Below are 17,660 nucleotides of genomic sequence, written 5' to 3'. Positions count from 1 at the left end.
ACGATTGAAAGCAAAAGCTTCTTGTTTACTACTACAAAGGTAAATAGCTGGAACCCATTTCAAAACCCATTTCAAATACAGACGGTCTGGATCAAATCGGTCCGAATCAGATCGGGTTGGATCAAGCCCAATCCGAACTCGACCCGAAAAGATTTCAGATCTAGATGGGGCTAGCCAATCCGCACCGATCCAGACCGTCGGTTCGGTTTGAATCAGGTCTGATCGGGTCGGATCCACCGGATCGGATCTGAAATGCTCAGCTCTAACCGTAGCCCTGATTGAATTGGCGTCCGTAGCTGAGCATTGTCAAGGCATTGACTTCCCCGAGGTTGACAAAGGAAACAGACAAAAATCCATTTTGACCTTATTAACACCGAAGTAACTCAGCTTTCTCTCGTCTTTTTCTGCTCCGTACCTATGACGGATCACTCGAAGTAGAGCTGAATGCCGGACCGAATTTCTAACTTCACTTGTTGTGAGGAGCCCTTGCAACCGAAAACTTCCATGGGACCGGTTGTGATGTGTGTGCGACATCTGCTCAGTACATGATTTGCATGAGCTAATGTTAGGATGTGAGCCCAAAATCATGCCGCTCCAAAACTCAAGTGGGTCATACCACTGGGAAAAATTGGAGACGTAACGCCTATCGTTAAATACTTCCTAGGACCATCATGATGTTTATATGCCATCCAAACAGTTCATAAGGGGCTTCCAACCATGATAAATGGACCCAAATATCAACATGATCCATAACTTTGGTGGGCCCAATAAGGCATCAATGGTAGGCATCCCATCCCTACTTTCCTTTGTGGTGTGGTCCACTTGAGTTTTATATCCACCTGATTTTTGTTTTCACCTGCTAACATGGCTGACCCAAATGATGGATGGACTGGATGTCACACAAATCATAGTGGTAGATCTCTTTTCTGAACGGGTAGCGTAGTTGTAGAAAAATCGCGTCCGCAGAACTTGTATTTACCAAAACTGCCATTGTTTGTTTTTTCGTAACATATGTAGATTGAATCCATGCAAAGTACTGTACCAGAGGCTTGCTCCTCCTACACACCCATCTACACGTGGCCGCACGTGCTAATGTGGTAAACTTGTCTAACATCCAAGCCATGCATCACGTGGGACCCCACTTGTTTATGTGCTGGCCTGAAAATAAGATCAGTCTGGTCATCGGGTGGGAACGAACATGACCGCTGAATATGGATCTTTTATAACCGTCCGTTCTTTCCAAACATGTGTTGTCCATCTAAAGATCAGACCAGCCCATCCACACGGCAGGATCCATGTGATAAACGACTTAGATAATGCAGACGTGTGCCGCATTGGCATGCTTTCACCCATGAAAATGCAGTTTAATTAAGAAAATTCATCATCCATACAAGTCAACCAAGAACAAGAAAACAGACAGCTTGATGCTTGAGGGCGGTTTTTTTTTTTTTTCATTTCTTATTTGAAATGGGGCGATGATTACTAACCAAAGCCAGCAATTGACGTATTATGGCCTGCAATTGGATGTTGTCAAGCATCCATCCCAGAAAATTGATTATAAATAGCTGCAACATCTGCCGTAAGATGCAACTCATTCTTCCACTCAGTAGTAGTTAGCAAGAGGGAAAAATGGCGAACTTCCGTTCCCTTATCTACCCCCTCTTGTTAGCTGCAATTGCGTTCACTTGCCATTGTCAGGAAAGAAAGGTAAAACCACATTCATTTCTCTATACTTATTTCATAATTTTCACATAAAGAATCATTAAGAACTAAAATGGGTATTTTGTACAGGTTTACGTTGTATACATGGGAAATCTTCCCAAGGAAGGAGTGTCTGTGGCGTCGCACCACACCATGCTGGAAGATGTTCTTGGAAGGTTACTCATATAGGACGAACGCCTCTACCATTTCTATTTCCACTGCCAATAACTGGATGACGACGATGATGACAACATGAGAAGGAAATTTTATACACAAAATGTGTATTAATCATCACCGCTTGTACTGTAACCGAGTACCTCCCACCATCCAGTAGCAGCTGGCGGGAATCCAAGAACAAGTTGTGAAATGGGATTATCCTAACATGCATTTTGAAAAAACCCCCCTTTCAAAATGCATGTCAGGATTCCTGCTTGCCATCATTGGATGGTGAGATATGTGGTATATAATGTGTGCACTGAAATTGAGCCCTAGTAAACAAATGCATATGATCAGGAGAGACAACTGATAACAACAACTGTCTTGTTTCACAACATAGACCCAAATTAATGGGAGTTCTCTTTTGAAATTGCATGTATGCAGTAGCTCCAAGGCCAAAGAGTCATTAGTCTATAGCTATGGGAAGAGTTTCAATGGATTCGCTGCTAAATTATCAGAGGAAGAAGCAGCCATGTTTTCAGGTGAGACGATCGCTATACTTTTGGGAAGTATCAATGCAATGAATGAAATCAACGGAGAGGATGCAATAGGCGATGAGAAAGAATGGGAATTTTAACAATTGATTGTGATTACAGAGATGGAAGGAGTCGTTTCGATACTCCCTAACACCAAGCTGCAGCTCCACACTACAAGATCATGGGATTTCACGGGCTTGCCGCAGAATTATTTGAACCTTCCTCATGAAGGAGATGTTATTGTGGGAGTGTTAGATACAGGTATATGCGTTACTTGAAGTAGTATACCTTAATCCTTCAAGAAATTGATTTGAATCTTATGATTAAAAATCAAGATTAGCATAGTTTTTGTGGGTGCGTTTGGTTGCATATATCACGAAATTTGGTGCAACCAAACACACCCTTTAAGACTACGCACCAAATTTCATGATTTGCACCAAAATTAGATTGATTAATCATAAAATACCATGAAATTTCCTGATATTTGGTGCAACTAAATGCATGCATAAGTATGATCAGAATGCACAAATTGCAGTATCTTAGTTGTGTTTTTGGTGTCCATAGGTGTCTGGCCTGAGTCCGAGAGCTTCAGCGACGTTGGGTTCGGCGCTCCTCCGGCAAAATGGAAAGGGATTTGCCAGACTGTAGATAACTTCACCTGCAACAAGTAATTTTACTCCCCCCTTTAATTCTAAATTTGCTGAAGGCAGGTAAGGGCGTCGCATGCCTTAATATCTCCCCTTTTAGATGATCCTAGCCAATCAATGAAGATGATGAAAATGAATAAGTAAAGCAATGACCTGCATTTAAAGAGGGTCATACCGGATGGTTAGGATCCACCAATGGGGAAGATTTTACAGTGCTCCCACTCACCATGGGACACCGTGGTGATTTGGATCATCTAAAATGAGCCCCACAAATAAAATTCATTGGCCAAGTGAACGTTTAATAGAATTTATATTCTCTTCAAGTAGATGTTTCTTCGTGTTAATTTTTAGATCTTTTAATGGAATTTTTGGATTTACAGCAAGCTCATTGGAGCTCGATACTACAACAGCGATAACTACTATGATGATACAGACTTCAAATCTCCGAGAGACTCAGAAGGACATGGGACCCATACTTCTTCCACAGCAGCAGGCCGAGCTGTACCTGCAAGCTACCATGGGTTAGCCAAAGGCATTGCAAGAGGCGCAGTCCCGCAAGCTAGAATTGCCGTGTACAAAGTATGCTGGTCGTCTGGATGTGGCCTGGCTGATATCTTGGCTGCTTTTGACGATGCAGTAGCAGATGGTGTCGACATCATATCGGTTTCCCTTGGATCTGGTTATCCATCACCGTACTTCCATGACCCCATTGCAATTGGATCATTCCATGCAATGAAGTATGGGATCTTGACCTCGAATTCAGCTGGAAACTCTGGCCCATACCCAGTATCCGTCTCCAACTACGCACCTTGGACTTTGACGGTGGCCGCAAGCACAATCGACCGGAAGTTTGTGTCCCAAGTGGCGCTTGGCAATGGACAGACCTTCACTGTAAGTCATGTGGATTACTCCATGAAACCATATTGATAATCTCTATATATGTCCAGTGATCAGGATCTTTGATTTGGCATGTAGGGACCACATCTAAAAAACAATCCCATATGGACGTTTGATCCATCAATGGCCGGGAAAAAAAAAAAGATGATTGAATTAGAAATGCGCATTGCCTCAAATTCAATCTGCAAAAATCACCACAATCGGATGGTTGAAATTGTCTAATCATGGGGAATTTTGGCCTACGGCCCATCAACATGGTGACCCATCATATTAGATGTTTTTATCACGATACACGTTTGCATTGTGTACTGTGGGGATGAAGTTTTCAATCTGATTTTGCCTGATATCATTCCTTCATTTGCCGGCAGGGAAACGCCATCAATCCATTTGAACTCAATGGTACATCATACCCGATGATATATGGAGGATCCGCTCCAAACGTATCAGCTGGTGCAAACGCTGATATTTCAAGATCCTGTGATACCGGATCTCTCAATTCATATAAAGTGCGAGGGAAGATCGTCCTCTGTGACTACATCTATGACGGTTCTGGGGTGATAGAGGCCGAAGGATTGGGCAACATCATGGCTGACTACCGATACTCTGATTTCGCCTTCTCTTATCCATTGCCCAGTACTCTTCTCAGTATTGAAGATGGTGCGAAAGTATTGGACTACATTCAATCTACTGAGTAAGCAATACCCTAATCATCTCTGTTCCACAAGGACGTCAGATGCATTTAAAAAAAATAAAATTAATGTTTTTTAGTTGCGTTTGGATATCGATTCGAATTGAATTGTGATTGTTCTCACTATGGGTTAAAATGGTGTCATGCCACCTAGGAATGAACTGTGATTCAATTCGATTTTGCATCCAAACATACCATTAGCCTAAGCATCTTCTAAACATGAAACTGCATGGTTTCAGCAACCCCATCGGAACAATCCTCGCTGGCGAGACATGGAAAGATGTTTCTGCTCCCCGTGTCATCTCCTTCTCTTCCAGAGGACCCAACCCAATAACTCCAGACATTCTCAAGGTAAGGTGGATTATTGGATGCTTCCCTTGATTGGTGCTGTTTGGAGAAACCTCTAATTAATGTACTGAACTTTGGATGAATGGACAGCCGGATTTGACGGCCCCCGGCGTAGACATCCTTGCCGCTTGGTCACCGGTCGCCCCTCCTTCCATTTACTATGCAGATACCACCAGCGTCAAGTACAACATAATCTCGGGCACCTCAATGTCTTGCCCACATGCCAGCGGTGCTGCCGCCTTTGTCAAAGCTGCTTATCCGAACTGGTCCCCCGCAGCGATCAAATCCGCACTCATGACTACAGGTGATCTAAATGACTTCCTCTTCCCCATGTGTTTCGAGCCATATATTACGTGTGTTGAGCTGTGACTGGAAAATCTAGTTGGCATGTTCATCAGGTGCACGCTTGTTTGAAAGAAATGAATGGTTAGAAGAAACCATGGGCCCCACTCGAAAAAAAAAAGAAAACAAAAACTCAACTTGCCTGATTTTTGGACCAGACCAAATGCACAGTGGGGCCCACCTGATGAAGAGCCTGGTTCAGACACAAAAATACATACAACTAGGATTCAACATCCTACTCCCGCACTAGCTAGTCATAGCAGAGCTCATTGTACAGGGTCTTTTAGTTTTACTAATTAACCAATTCCACCCGCTGTCATTTCATCCTCGACAGCTTACGTCATGGACGCTAGGAAGAACGAAGATGCGGAATTTGCTTATGGATCTGGCCACATCAATCCCATGGCAGCCATAAATCCCGGGTTAGTATATAATGCAACCGAGCAAGACTACGTTGAATTCCTCTGCAATTCGGGCTACAACACCACCACATTGAGGATTGTGACTGGCGATTCAAGCACATGCTCTGGCAACAGTACTGGCAATGCTTGGGACCTCAACTACCCATCCTTTGCACTGTCTATACCAGATGGCCAATCCATTCGGGGTACCTTTCACAGGACAGTAACCAATGTCGGGTCTCCAAACTCTACCTATTACGCAACTGTCTATGCACCATCCTTCCAAGTGTCTGTCGAACCATCCGTCCTTTCTTTCACATCGATGGGTGAGACAAAATCATTTACAGTTAAGGTGAGCGGAGGCGTCATTGCTCAGCAGCCCATAATTTCTGGTTACATTGCATGGAAGGATGGTGTTCATGTCGTGAGAAGCCCGGTAGTGGTTTACACCGTACTTCCTGATGGTCCGGTTTCTATCAATAACGCTCATGAAGGCCCATCCATGCGTCATAGGAATGGTATCTTTGGGCGCATTTAGTGAACAAATGTGTAGAAGTGATATGGTTCAGATGATTCACCATGTTTGTTCTGTTTCTTTTGCTGCAATGAGAGTGGAATAATACAATTGTCAGATGGCATTTGGCAACGAAATCTATACTTTTTTTCTAATTCAATGTAGAATGAAGTTTCCTTCTGTTTGGGGTGTTTCATGGTTTGTTTAACTGATAGATGGATTTTATTCAAAGTCTCTCTCTGCAAATGATTCCATCAATAGATAGTTAAAAGCATAGAGTGGCCAAAGCATTACATTCAAGTTCATTATTCAAAAGGTTTGGCCCCTCCAGGTGGTGAAATGGAGGAAGCCTCCTATAGGCTGGGTCAAGCTAAACGTCAATGGGCCTCCCAGGGGAAACCAAGGCGTGGCAGGAGGTGGGGGTGTATACAGAAGGGAAAAGGGGGACTTCCTTTTTGGCTTCTTTGTAGGATTTGGGTTCTCTTCCAACACGGGGGCGGAACTCCGGGCAGTCCATGACAGCCTAGCACATTGTCTCCATCAAGGTCTCTCTTCAGGTGGTGAATTTGTTGAAAAGTGGAGCCACATCTGGCAGCATCACTACACTAGTTGAGTGTCTACTCAACTCAAAGTCCAGCGATGAATATTGATTTTTGGTCCGTGGTGCTCGACCGGTCGAGGCCCTTGCTCAACTAATTGAGGGTCCGCTCGACCAGTCGAGGAGCCTGCTTGACTAGTTGAGGCTACGCAAAATCTTACGCGGATTTCACACGAACTGCTGAAATTTGATGCGGTTTTGCAAGGGTGCGAAAGGGAAGATGCCATAACTGTAAACAGGGGTCCTAAGGTTATTTTGGGATATGAGAAAGGGTTTTCTAAGCCAGGCCAAGGGGTATCTTTGTGCATGGGAGCATCAAGAGGTTAGTATATTGCTTGTAATCTTTGTTTTTCTTCATAGTGGAAGTTTACACCCGTGGTTTGTTACCCTTGTTGAGGTTTTTTCCACGTATATCTTGTCTTGTGGTTTGTTTAGAATGTTTTGATTCTTCTTGTAGATTTATTTCTTTTTTGTTTATCATTCATGGGTGAGACCGTTGCATAATAACTGGTATCAAAACTATTGGTTTAGTTCAAGTGGGAACGATGACGAAAGAAGGGAAGACTAGAATTGAGAAGTTTGATGGCTCAAACTTTGCCTTCTGGAAAATGCAGATGGAGGATTATCTGTATCAAAAGGACCTCTATATTCCTCTAAGAGGAAAAAAGAAGAAACCAGAGAAAATGACAGATGTTGAATGATCTTTATTGGATCGAAAGGCTTTAGGAACGATCTGACTCTCTTTGTCTAAGAGCGTCGCCTTCAATATATCGAAGGTGAAAACCACAAAAGAATTAATGAAAGCCCTAGCTACAATGTATGAGAAACCTTTAGTGTCCAACAAGATTCATCTTATAAAACAGCTATTCAACATGAAAATGTTAGTAGTGGGAGCGTGGCTAAACATCTAAACGAGTTCAATATAGTCACGAGCCAATTGGAATCCGTTGGCATTATTTTTTAAGACGAGGTCAGGGCGTTATTAATCTTGTCCAGTTTGCTAGACAGTTGGGATGGTTTGGTGATTGCTGTGAGCAATTCTTCAGAATCGACAAAGCTGAAATTTGATGATGTGGCCGGTCTAATTCTCAGTGAAGAATCTAAAATAAAGGCATCAGGAGTTTCAGGGGATTCGGGGAATGCTCTAAACGTTGAAGGAAGAGAAAGATTGCTAAACAAAGGAGGCAATAAATACGGATGTTCTAAGTCGAGAAAGAAATTCAAGGAACAGAAAGACAAAGATGGGTATTGGTATTGGGGAAAGAAGGGGCACATGAAACGTGATTGCAGGGCACTTAAGAAACAAGAAGGAAGCTCTCAAGGCGGGAAGGATTTAATAAATCTATCTAAGGAGAGTGACACAGAGGCGTTGATCTTGTCTTTTGATGCGAGGAATGAGTCTTGGGTCATAGACTCGGGTGCTTCGTTTCATGCTACAATTCACCCACATCAATCATCAAACACTACCATGAACATCAGCACCATAGCTAAAACCTCTGCAAAACCAATTCATATAATGAAAAAAGAAAAAAAAAACACTAAAAAAAGCATCTACAAATCAAATTAATCAAAGTTCAATCTCATTGGCATATCAACTGATAAAATCAATGCTTGCTTGTTAAAAACAATACCTTTGAGAATGATCATATTGTCTTTATTCAGAAGGCAAACTTGAAATGATGAGTTGAACAGAATTGTCTGACTGTTACAATATGTGGGATATTGCCCATCCAAGTGGCAGGCCACTAGATGAAAAGACCCAATCAATCACCATGCATTTTAGAAATGCATATCATAGGTTCATTACAGCATTTCTCAATGAAACTTTATGCAAATAAATATAAAGAGGATGAAAAAAAGGATACTTACAGCAATGAAATGACAAATGACAGACTCAACAGTAGGCTGTCACCTTGTTACTACCAACATAGCTAACAAATCATGTTACTACCTCTACTCAGCTTTACAAATCATGTTTCACCAATCATCAAGGCTCAAAAAAGGAATTTGAAACAAGAATTCTCATCGATTTAGCAAAATCTTGTAAATTGTTTGTCAATCTACCTTTTGGGGTTTTTGAACCTTCTTGAGAAGAGGAGTCCTTATCCCAAGTGGTGATGTCTCATCGCCAGCTTCATTCTTTATTTCTGTATTATTCTTTTCTTGATAAAATATTATCACCTTTGAATATGGTCCCTTCACGGCCATCTTTTTTAGCCCACAGTTTTGGAACACGTTGAGATGGTGCATATTCTACAACAGTCATATATTGGGAACCTGAACAAAGAGTCAAACCTTGTTATATTTTTTAAAAAACAAGATAGAAACAATTAAAGAATTTATAAAATCTTAAAAACATAAAATACAATTTGACAAAATGATATGACAAGGTAAAAAAGATGGCCAAATGAGACATTAATTGAGAGATAACAGGGTCCTCATGATTTAGGACATGAATGGTGTCCCAACAAACCCATTTTGTTGAAATGGAGATGGTTCATCGATCTAGACTATTCAAGCATGACGGGAATGCACAAAATAATCATATCAACAGCAAACCTAGATCATGAGAAGTAGTTTCCCTATATCTTCCACAGAATGCACATCTCACCTCTCAACGACATTAGTTTTATTCAAGATCTTCAAAAATGGTAACAGCATAGAGCAAGTTTAGACTGGTTTGCATAAGCAGCTTCCTAATTCCTAAAGAGATTTCAAAAGAAAAATTAGTTCTATTGCCTTGCATTGAAGATCCTACAATTCCTCGGCTCTAGACCAAGGTGATGTTTCAAGATTTACAAGCAAAGCAGCAAGTTAATACTATAAACTACCTGCCTAAGATAATTCAATGCTTGTCTTTGGAAACATCTTTCTCAGGGACCTAAGATTCCAACCTTGGGTTTCATCTTCTCTGCAGCCCTAAAAAAAAAAAGAACAATCACAATGCAATGATGAGTTCTTAAGAGATGTTTATGGTGAAATGATTAAGTAACTGATCACAACCACAAGTTCATGCACAGCATTTGAGAGCCACACAAATACCAAAAATGAAAATTTTATCATCAGAATAAATTGTATAATCACTTCATGACATCAACCATGACCAACAGACGTGAGATCATGTCAAACCAAAATCCCTGAAAATTGTTCCATGGCTGGGCAGCAAACAAGTATGACAAAAATCATCACCAAGAGTTTAAATCTTCACGGATATGAGAAATTTCACTTTTGGGATTTTGCAAAACATGAACCATAGGGATGCCACAATTCTCCCAAAAAACTATGCATGAGTTGTACAGGTCAAAAATCAGGAATTGGATTTTGTTTTTGAATTTTTTTTTTCTTATCGAAGAAAACATCATCTTACCAAAAAAAAAAAAATCTGATAATTCCTCTTAAATCATCCTCCATTAGGTGATATGGTTCTTTTCATTCATGGAGACCACTGGCCATACAGTGTGCATTGGCAATCTTATCGCACCTCATGTGTTTTCCCATTCACTTCAATGAACCAATTGTAACACTAGTGATTAAAAGCAAAACGAGAGGCTCCTATTTCCAAATCCAAGATTCTTTTCTTTAGTAAATACCAACAATAGAATATATTTAAACATATATGGGGAATGCTAATGTCCCAACCTTCATGGGGATGTTAGCAATATCCCCAAAGCTCTTGAATGACACATGGAACAGCCAAACATGGATCAGGACTGCAAAAGCAAACCAATACTACAATAACATCAACTTAGTTTTGTAAAATGGTGTTGTACATATACTAAATAATAAAAATGAAGACACAAGAACGTATCAAATATCCTTTCAAATGCCATAAAACATCATTAGCCATTGAAGACTAAACTCAAAACATGAAACAAGTAAGATGTGTTATACAAACAAAAACACATGACTGAGCATCTATAATCACAATAAATCTTCATAACCATCGCCACCATAAAAAGCACATCTACATCAATAACAACTGAACTAAATCCTTCAATCTCTATAACAACTACAAATTACAGAAAAAAAAAAAAGAAGAAGAAGAAGAAGAAGAAGAAGAAGATCAAGAAATAAAAAAAGACCCATTGAAAACAATGTATCCAACAATCTTAAAACTACATGATAACAAATCAAATTTCAGCATAACAGGAACTATTTATCACAAACTCTTCTTGGACAAAACTACCTCAACAATGACATAAATTTGAATCTTTAAAGAAATTTCTACTCAATAAAAACACAAATGATGCATGCAATCCACCACAGAGTAGGAGGAACAACAGAATTCACAAACAGAATCAGTTCAATATATTGTAATTAATAATCTCAAAACTAGAAAAACAACTCGGTATCCTCTAAAGTTATCAATAAAAAGAATTACCTAGTAGCTCGAGAGAGGAAGACGGAGAGCCGGCGGAGGCAGCGCTGTTGAAGAGTCGGTGCTGTTGAAGGAGGTGTGAGGGCGCGGGAGCTCGAGAGAAGGAGAGGGAGAGGGAGAGGGAGAGGGAGAGTGCTGACGAAGGGAACGGAGAGTGAGAGGGGATTGGGAACGGAGAGAGAGAGGGATGAAGATGAGAGGACAGGTTAGGGTATGGAGTGAGAGAGAGAGAGAAATGGGGTGACACTTGGGGGCGGCCCCGTTTTGAGCGCGCGCCCAATTTTGGGCGTAGGGCCGTGGACGGTCCTCTCAGGGGCTCCGTGGGGCCCACCATGATGTATTTGCATTATCCATTCCGTCCATTAATTTTAATAAATTATTTTAGCTCATCATCCTGAACATAATGTAGATTAACTGCCTAAGTGGACCACACCATAGGAAGCACATGCGATTTAATCTCCATGTTTCCTACTATGTGGTCCACTTTAGCCTTCGATCTAGCTAATTTCTGGTTTCATGCTTTATAATAATATTTCAAAATAGATGGACGGATTAGATAGAAATCATATAATTTTTTAGGCTGTATAGAGCCCCTTACACTACTGTTGATTGTTAATGGTGTGGCACCTTTTCAGCTACGGATTAAAATCGTAGTAATTATAGCTACGGTTTATATCCGTAGCAAAAAAGTAACGTGGTCTGAATCCTTTGCCCCTTTTTTTGGTAGTGTAGCTTCTATTTTTTTAAAAAAATAATAATAAATAATGGCTTACCATTGCTAGTGCATGCCCTGATAGATCAACTCATCTAAAAATTTCGAATTCAACAATAAACGAAACGTGCACAACAACTTTCATGAATCAGATCATCCAAGTTATTCCCAACTGTATGAAATTCTTTACCCGTTGTAAACACTTTACAAGCTAGCCAAAATAAATAATGACTCTCCCCCTTTTCTTCTTTTTCTTTTCCCTCCCTCTCGTTTTCTTTTTCTGGTTTTTTTTTTTTTTTGGAATCCGTACTTTGCTTTTAGTTTTTTTTATTTTTTAGTAAGTGGTGACATGGACCAATCAGGACTGGGCAATTAGGGAATCCCTGTTTACCAAATAACAGAGGATCTGGACTCATTTATATAATATTATCTTTTAAATTTTAAATTTGTAAACAAAAAAAAATGCATGTTACAATCAAATATAATAAACATTGGCCTGCACATATACAGACTTTTTACTGGCATTTCCACATGCCTTTACTGGCGGTTACACAAGCATTTACTAGATTATTAGAAGGCATCCCAATGCAGGTAAGATAAATTATTTTTTGTATTTTTTTATAGCGTTGGAAAATTTTCAAATATGAATAAAAGAAGTGACAGACACCATGTAAGAGAGTACAATCTATATCAGAATAGGTACATGCATCTGTGGAAGTGATACAGTTGATGGACTATTTGATGAGATTATACTTAAGGCATTGATATAATATTGTCCCAGTATGATGGGGCTACGCTTGAGAATGTGATGCAGTTGACGGACTAAATGATGAGGTTACCCTTAAGGATATGATATAGTTGTGTGATAGTGTAAAGTGGTCCTACTTGAGAATATGATATGATTGATAGACTATATGATAAGGTTTTGCTTGAGGATAGGATATGGTTGTGTGATGGTGTGATATGGTTCCACTTGAGAATGTGATATAGTTATCGTACTATGTAATGAGGTTGCATTGGAGGATATGATATGGTTGTGTGATAGTATGATGTGGTTACATTTGAGAATATGATATAGTTGATATACCATGTGATTAGGTTGCACATATGCATATGATATGATTATGTGACAATGTAAAGTGGTTCCAGATTGAAGAATACGATACGGTTGATGGACTATTTGCACTTGAAAATATGATATGATTGTATGAGAGTGTGATAAATGATCTTCACTTGGGAATATGATATGGTTGATGGACTATGTCATGACATTGGATAATCCATAGTTGTGTGACAGTGTAATCATCTTACACTTGAAAACATGATATAATTGATGGACTATGTGATGAGGTTACGCTTAAGGATATGATATTGTAGTGCGACTGTGTAATGAAGTTACACTTGAGAATGAAAGAAATTAAAGGACTATGTGATGAGGTTACACTTGAGGATATGATATGTGATTGTATGAGTGTGATGTGTCCACTTGAGAATATGATACAGTTGATGGACAACGTGATGGAGTTGTACTTAAGGATGTAGTATGGTAGTGTGATAGTATGATGAGGTATGTATCCACTTGAGAATATGATACGATTGATGGACAGTATGATGAGTTTGCACCTGAGGATATGATATGGTTGTATGATAATATGATGTGGTTATACTTGAGGATATTATATGGTTGATGGACTATGTGATTAGGTTGCACTTGAGCGCATGACATGGTTGAGACGATAATGTGATGTGATTTCACTTGAGAATATGATACAGTTGATGGACTGTGTGATAAGGTTACACTTGAGGATATGATATGGTTGTTTAAAAGTTGGTGTGGTGGATCCACTTAAGAATGTGATACAATTGATAGACTATGTGATGAGGTTACACTTGAGGATATGATATGATTGTGTGAGTGTGAAGTGATTTCACTTAGAAATGTGATATGGTTGTTTATATTGGCGAAGATTATAATTTATTTTTCTATTTCCAGTTTTCAATCTTCATTCATTTAAAACCTTCAAAAGAAATTACATAAAAAAAATAGCAAAAAAGTAAAAATAATAATAATAATAATAATAATAATCGTAGGTGATAAAGCAAAAGTAATAGTTACCTAGATAAATTCAAGTCACAAAATTTAGTTAAATAAGAGGTCATGTCAGTTGGTAAATAAAATGTCATGTTTGGATGTTGAATAGAGTTATATAGGATACTGTACATCCCAAAACAGCACCAGCCCCGACCTGTCGAATACTAATTAAGGTAAGAAGCATCAAAATCAAACCCAATAATTAAGATGACAAAAATTGCAATTCAACACCTAAGCTTGGAGATGTGATATTCGTTATACAAGTATGTTGCGTTTGTAAATCATCAAAAGTAAGCACCGACTCAATTGAAGAGCCTCAAGAGCCTTCAACAATCTTTAAACTTGTCACTTACATGACTTCAACTTCCTTGATCGTTATCACATATCAAAAGTAAAAGTTCAATATGTAAACAGCATTTCATTACATCCATAAGTAGAATTTCAATATGTAATTTCATCATTTTTCAAAATTATTGTACATGAAATCTTAAAGACCCACAAAAAAGAAACATGCCTCACATATCGTATAATGCATTTAAACAACACAAAATGTACATTAATTTAAGTGGGCCCCACAAAAAAAAAGAAAAAAAAAGAAATAGAGTTCACCTTCCTCGTGTATCGTATAATGGACCTATAGCTGCACAAAATGTACATGAACTAGGATAGGCCCCACAAAAAAAAAAAGACCCCACCTATCATATAAGGCATGTATATTATACAAAATGTACATTTGTTATAAACCAAAAAAGAATAAAAAAAATATAGCCATTCTGAATTCTTAAAACATGCCAAAATCTGGGCATCCTTCGACTTGAACAATTATCCTTAGCACTATTGAATTACCCTCCTGCAATATATAACGAAGGAGTTATTGTTGCTTGAACTTCTTATCTGCATAAGCCCATCCATAACTGAATTGCCCTCCCGTAACATATAATTCAAAATGAAGTTCACCCTCATGAAGATCCCATTAATAACAACACATCATTCCTAATTCAAAGCAATGCCTGAAAAAAAAGAATGAAAGCAACATATAATTACACATTTAATCCACATTTTGTATATTTGGGTTATACACTTGGAGATGTATATATTTACATTGTACATGAGAATGCAAAGAGATTTGAAGACAAAGATGATAGGGTTTTAATGATAGTGTGATTAGGTTGCACTTGATCATATGATATGCATTTATGTAAATGTGATGCATTTACATTTAGGAGTGTAATGAAAATGAAGGTGTGTGTGAGTTGGTTACACTTAAGAATGTAATGTGGTTGTAGCATATATCTGAGTTAGAATATGTGATGGGATTACCATTGAGAGTGTGATGTGGTTGATTGGGAGTATAACTTGGTTCCACTTTAGGATGCGAAGGGATTTTCAGTTAGAGTGGTCCCATTACACTTGACAGTATCATATTGGTGATGAAGTGTGTGTTGAGGTTCAACTTAAGGATGTGATATGGATGGTGGAGTGTGATTGGCATACACTAGACGATCTGTTGTGCATTATAAGGAAGTGTGATGTGATTACACATAAGGGTGTGATGAGGATGGAGTATGTGATTATACTTAGGGGCTAAGATATTTTAGGAAAAATCTGAAAATGATTTAAGAAAATATTAGATACGATGAACCTTACCATATTCTATTTCGATAAAGGTCGTTATTCCTCTGTTCCAAATTTTGAATTACTGCCTCTTACCATGAACTGTTAGAATGCACCAGATGTAACAGGATACTACACAGTCAACATTCCATAAATTTCGAGTTAATTTCATTAAGATATAATTCAAATCAAAGTTCAAATTGAATAACAACTACTTTTTTAATTACTAAAATACCTAAGTTTACATATGCATACATTTTCATTTTACAAAACTAAACTATATCAGCTTTCCTTAAATGTTATTCATTATCTGGAGTAATTGTGTAAAGTTGAAATTATCAAACATATGAAAATTTGAATCAACTTCATCCTGGATATATGGATGTGGTTGATCCATGGAAGGAAATAGCTGTGGTTGACACCAAGAAGGAGAGAGTTGCGGTTGAATCTGTGCTTCCGGTATATAGTACGTGGTCATGGGGAGAGGCCCGACATTATTGTATCCCTAACATAATGTACAAGTAAATATTAAGTTCATTGAAAAATTTCAATTTCACTATAAAATAAATTTTCATTACTCTAAGGGTAATCAAAATGCTACCTGAGCAAATGGAGATTGAACATTAGAGCATACTAATGTGGGCTGTTAATTGGGATGGACTGGATTTGGTGTATCTCTCTGCTCTTTCTATCGACATCTCTTCGATTTTTCTCTCTCCAAGTTATTCTTAATTCTATGTCTACCATGACAATTCTCTTTTCTTTTAATTTCATGAGTTTTTTTTCTTACTTCAATGATTTCAGTGCTTTTTCTTTTGATATAATAACTTTCCATTGCTTTCTCATGAGCTTCTTTTTTAATTTTAATGATTTCACTTCTTTGCTGCACATCACCATCTTCGAATTTTACCCGATAAGCTTGAACGCCTTTTTCATTACTCAGGCTTTCAACATATGATGAGGGTTCTTTTTCATTTTATTTTGCTTTCAAAATCTTTTTTAAATCTTGCAACATCCATTCTAAATGCTTGGAAGCACATTCAAATGCTTCTTCACTTTCACAACCCATTGTTGCTAATTTCATAAAATTACAAAGTAAACTATTGTAACACCGGGATTGTGATTTCTTGCTTTTGTCAATGGAGTCACTTCCACTACTTAATGAGGATAATGAAATTGAAGCAACTTCTCGAGTCCACCTTTTCAAGATGTACTTAGCCTAGATATTTGTGAGGGTATGATTCGTAGCTTTTAATGCAGGAGAACACAAAGTACCCATGAATTCAAACTTTCTACAGCTACAAGTGATGAACTCGTCCATTGAGTCAACAGTAATAATGTGAAGACTTTGATTTCTTCTATTCAAAACTTGATATTTTCTTACTGTACCAGACTTATCTACTTGTTCCACTATTTGATCAAGGCTATCACCAAATTCTGCTTGAAATAATTTGAAAATAGTTGGTGTATATACACTAGCTGCGTGCTTTAGGATGCTAACAGGAAAAGTTACAATTGGTGAACTTTGAGTCATTTTGAAATTGGCTTCTAATTCTGCATTTCGTCTATCATCCACCAAGCGTTCGAAATGTTCAAAAAATCTGATTATATTTTGACCAGGATGCAAGTATTTCTTCGAATCCTTATTTAAACTTTCATAACGCTGCGTGCTCTTCATATCTGCACAAAAACTATTCTTTCCATATACTAATGCCCACTTCTCCTTTTCATTGAATAACTGTTGTAACCATATATTATCTGTGAGATTATATTTCATGATCATTCTTTTCCACGCTTCAAGAAATTCATGCTCCTCATCAAAATCATATACACATCTACTAAAATCATTGCCAAACGACTTGGAAGAACAAAATAGATGACTTAGATGTTTGCAAGCATTCTGAAACATATGCCATACACAAATACGGTGAACTGTTCCAGGTAACTCTATCTTGATGGCATTTGACATAGCCTTATCCTGATCTGTGAGAATAGTTTGGGGTTCTTTTCTACACATTGCATCACAGAATGTTCTA

At 38.4% G+C, this 17,660-nt stretch overlaps 1 protein-coding gene and 1 long non-coding RNA gene across 2 annotated transcripts; one reads left to right on the top strand and one right to left on the bottom strand.

Moving 5' to 3' along the window:
• The first annotated feature begins 1,629 nt into the window (after positions 1-1,629).
• Positions 1,630-6,326, top strand: LOC131249534 (cucumisin-like). Its single transcript, XM_058250338.1, has 10 exons — positions 1,630-1,707; positions 1,792-1,877; positions 2,302-2,399; positions 2,514-2,654; positions 2,958-3,060; positions 3,421-3,931; positions 4,306-4,628; positions 4,865-4,976; positions 5,064-5,277; positions 5,650-6,326. Exons 1-10 carry the CDS (start codon positions 1,630-1,632, stop codon positions 6,252-6,254), a joined length of 2,271 nt encoding a protein of 756 aa, XP_058106321.1. The 3' UTR covers positions 6,255-6,326.
• Positions 6,327-8,411: 2,085 nt separating this feature from the next.
• Positions 8,412-9,966, bottom strand: LOC131249895 (uncharacterized). Its single transcript, XR_009172889.1, has 3 exons — positions 9,660-9,966; positions 9,440-9,531; positions 8,412-9,105 (listed from the first exon to the last, which is right to left on the bottom strand). It is a non-coding gene; the product is annotated as an uncharacterized LOC131249895 (long non-coding RNA).
• Between the last annotated feature and the right edge of the window lie 7,694 nt (positions 9,967-17,660).

Source organism: Magnolia sinica, chromosome 6 (assembly GCF_029962835.1).
Source record: "Magnolia sinica isolate HGM2019 chromosome 6, MsV1, whole genome shotgun sequence".
NCBI lineage: Eukaryota > Viridiplantae > Streptophyta > Magnoliopsida > Magnoliales > Magnoliaceae > Magnolia > Magnolia sinica.
The sequence above is the reverse complement of the archived record's forward strand: the minus strand, read 5'-3'. Positions and strand labels throughout refer to the sequence as shown.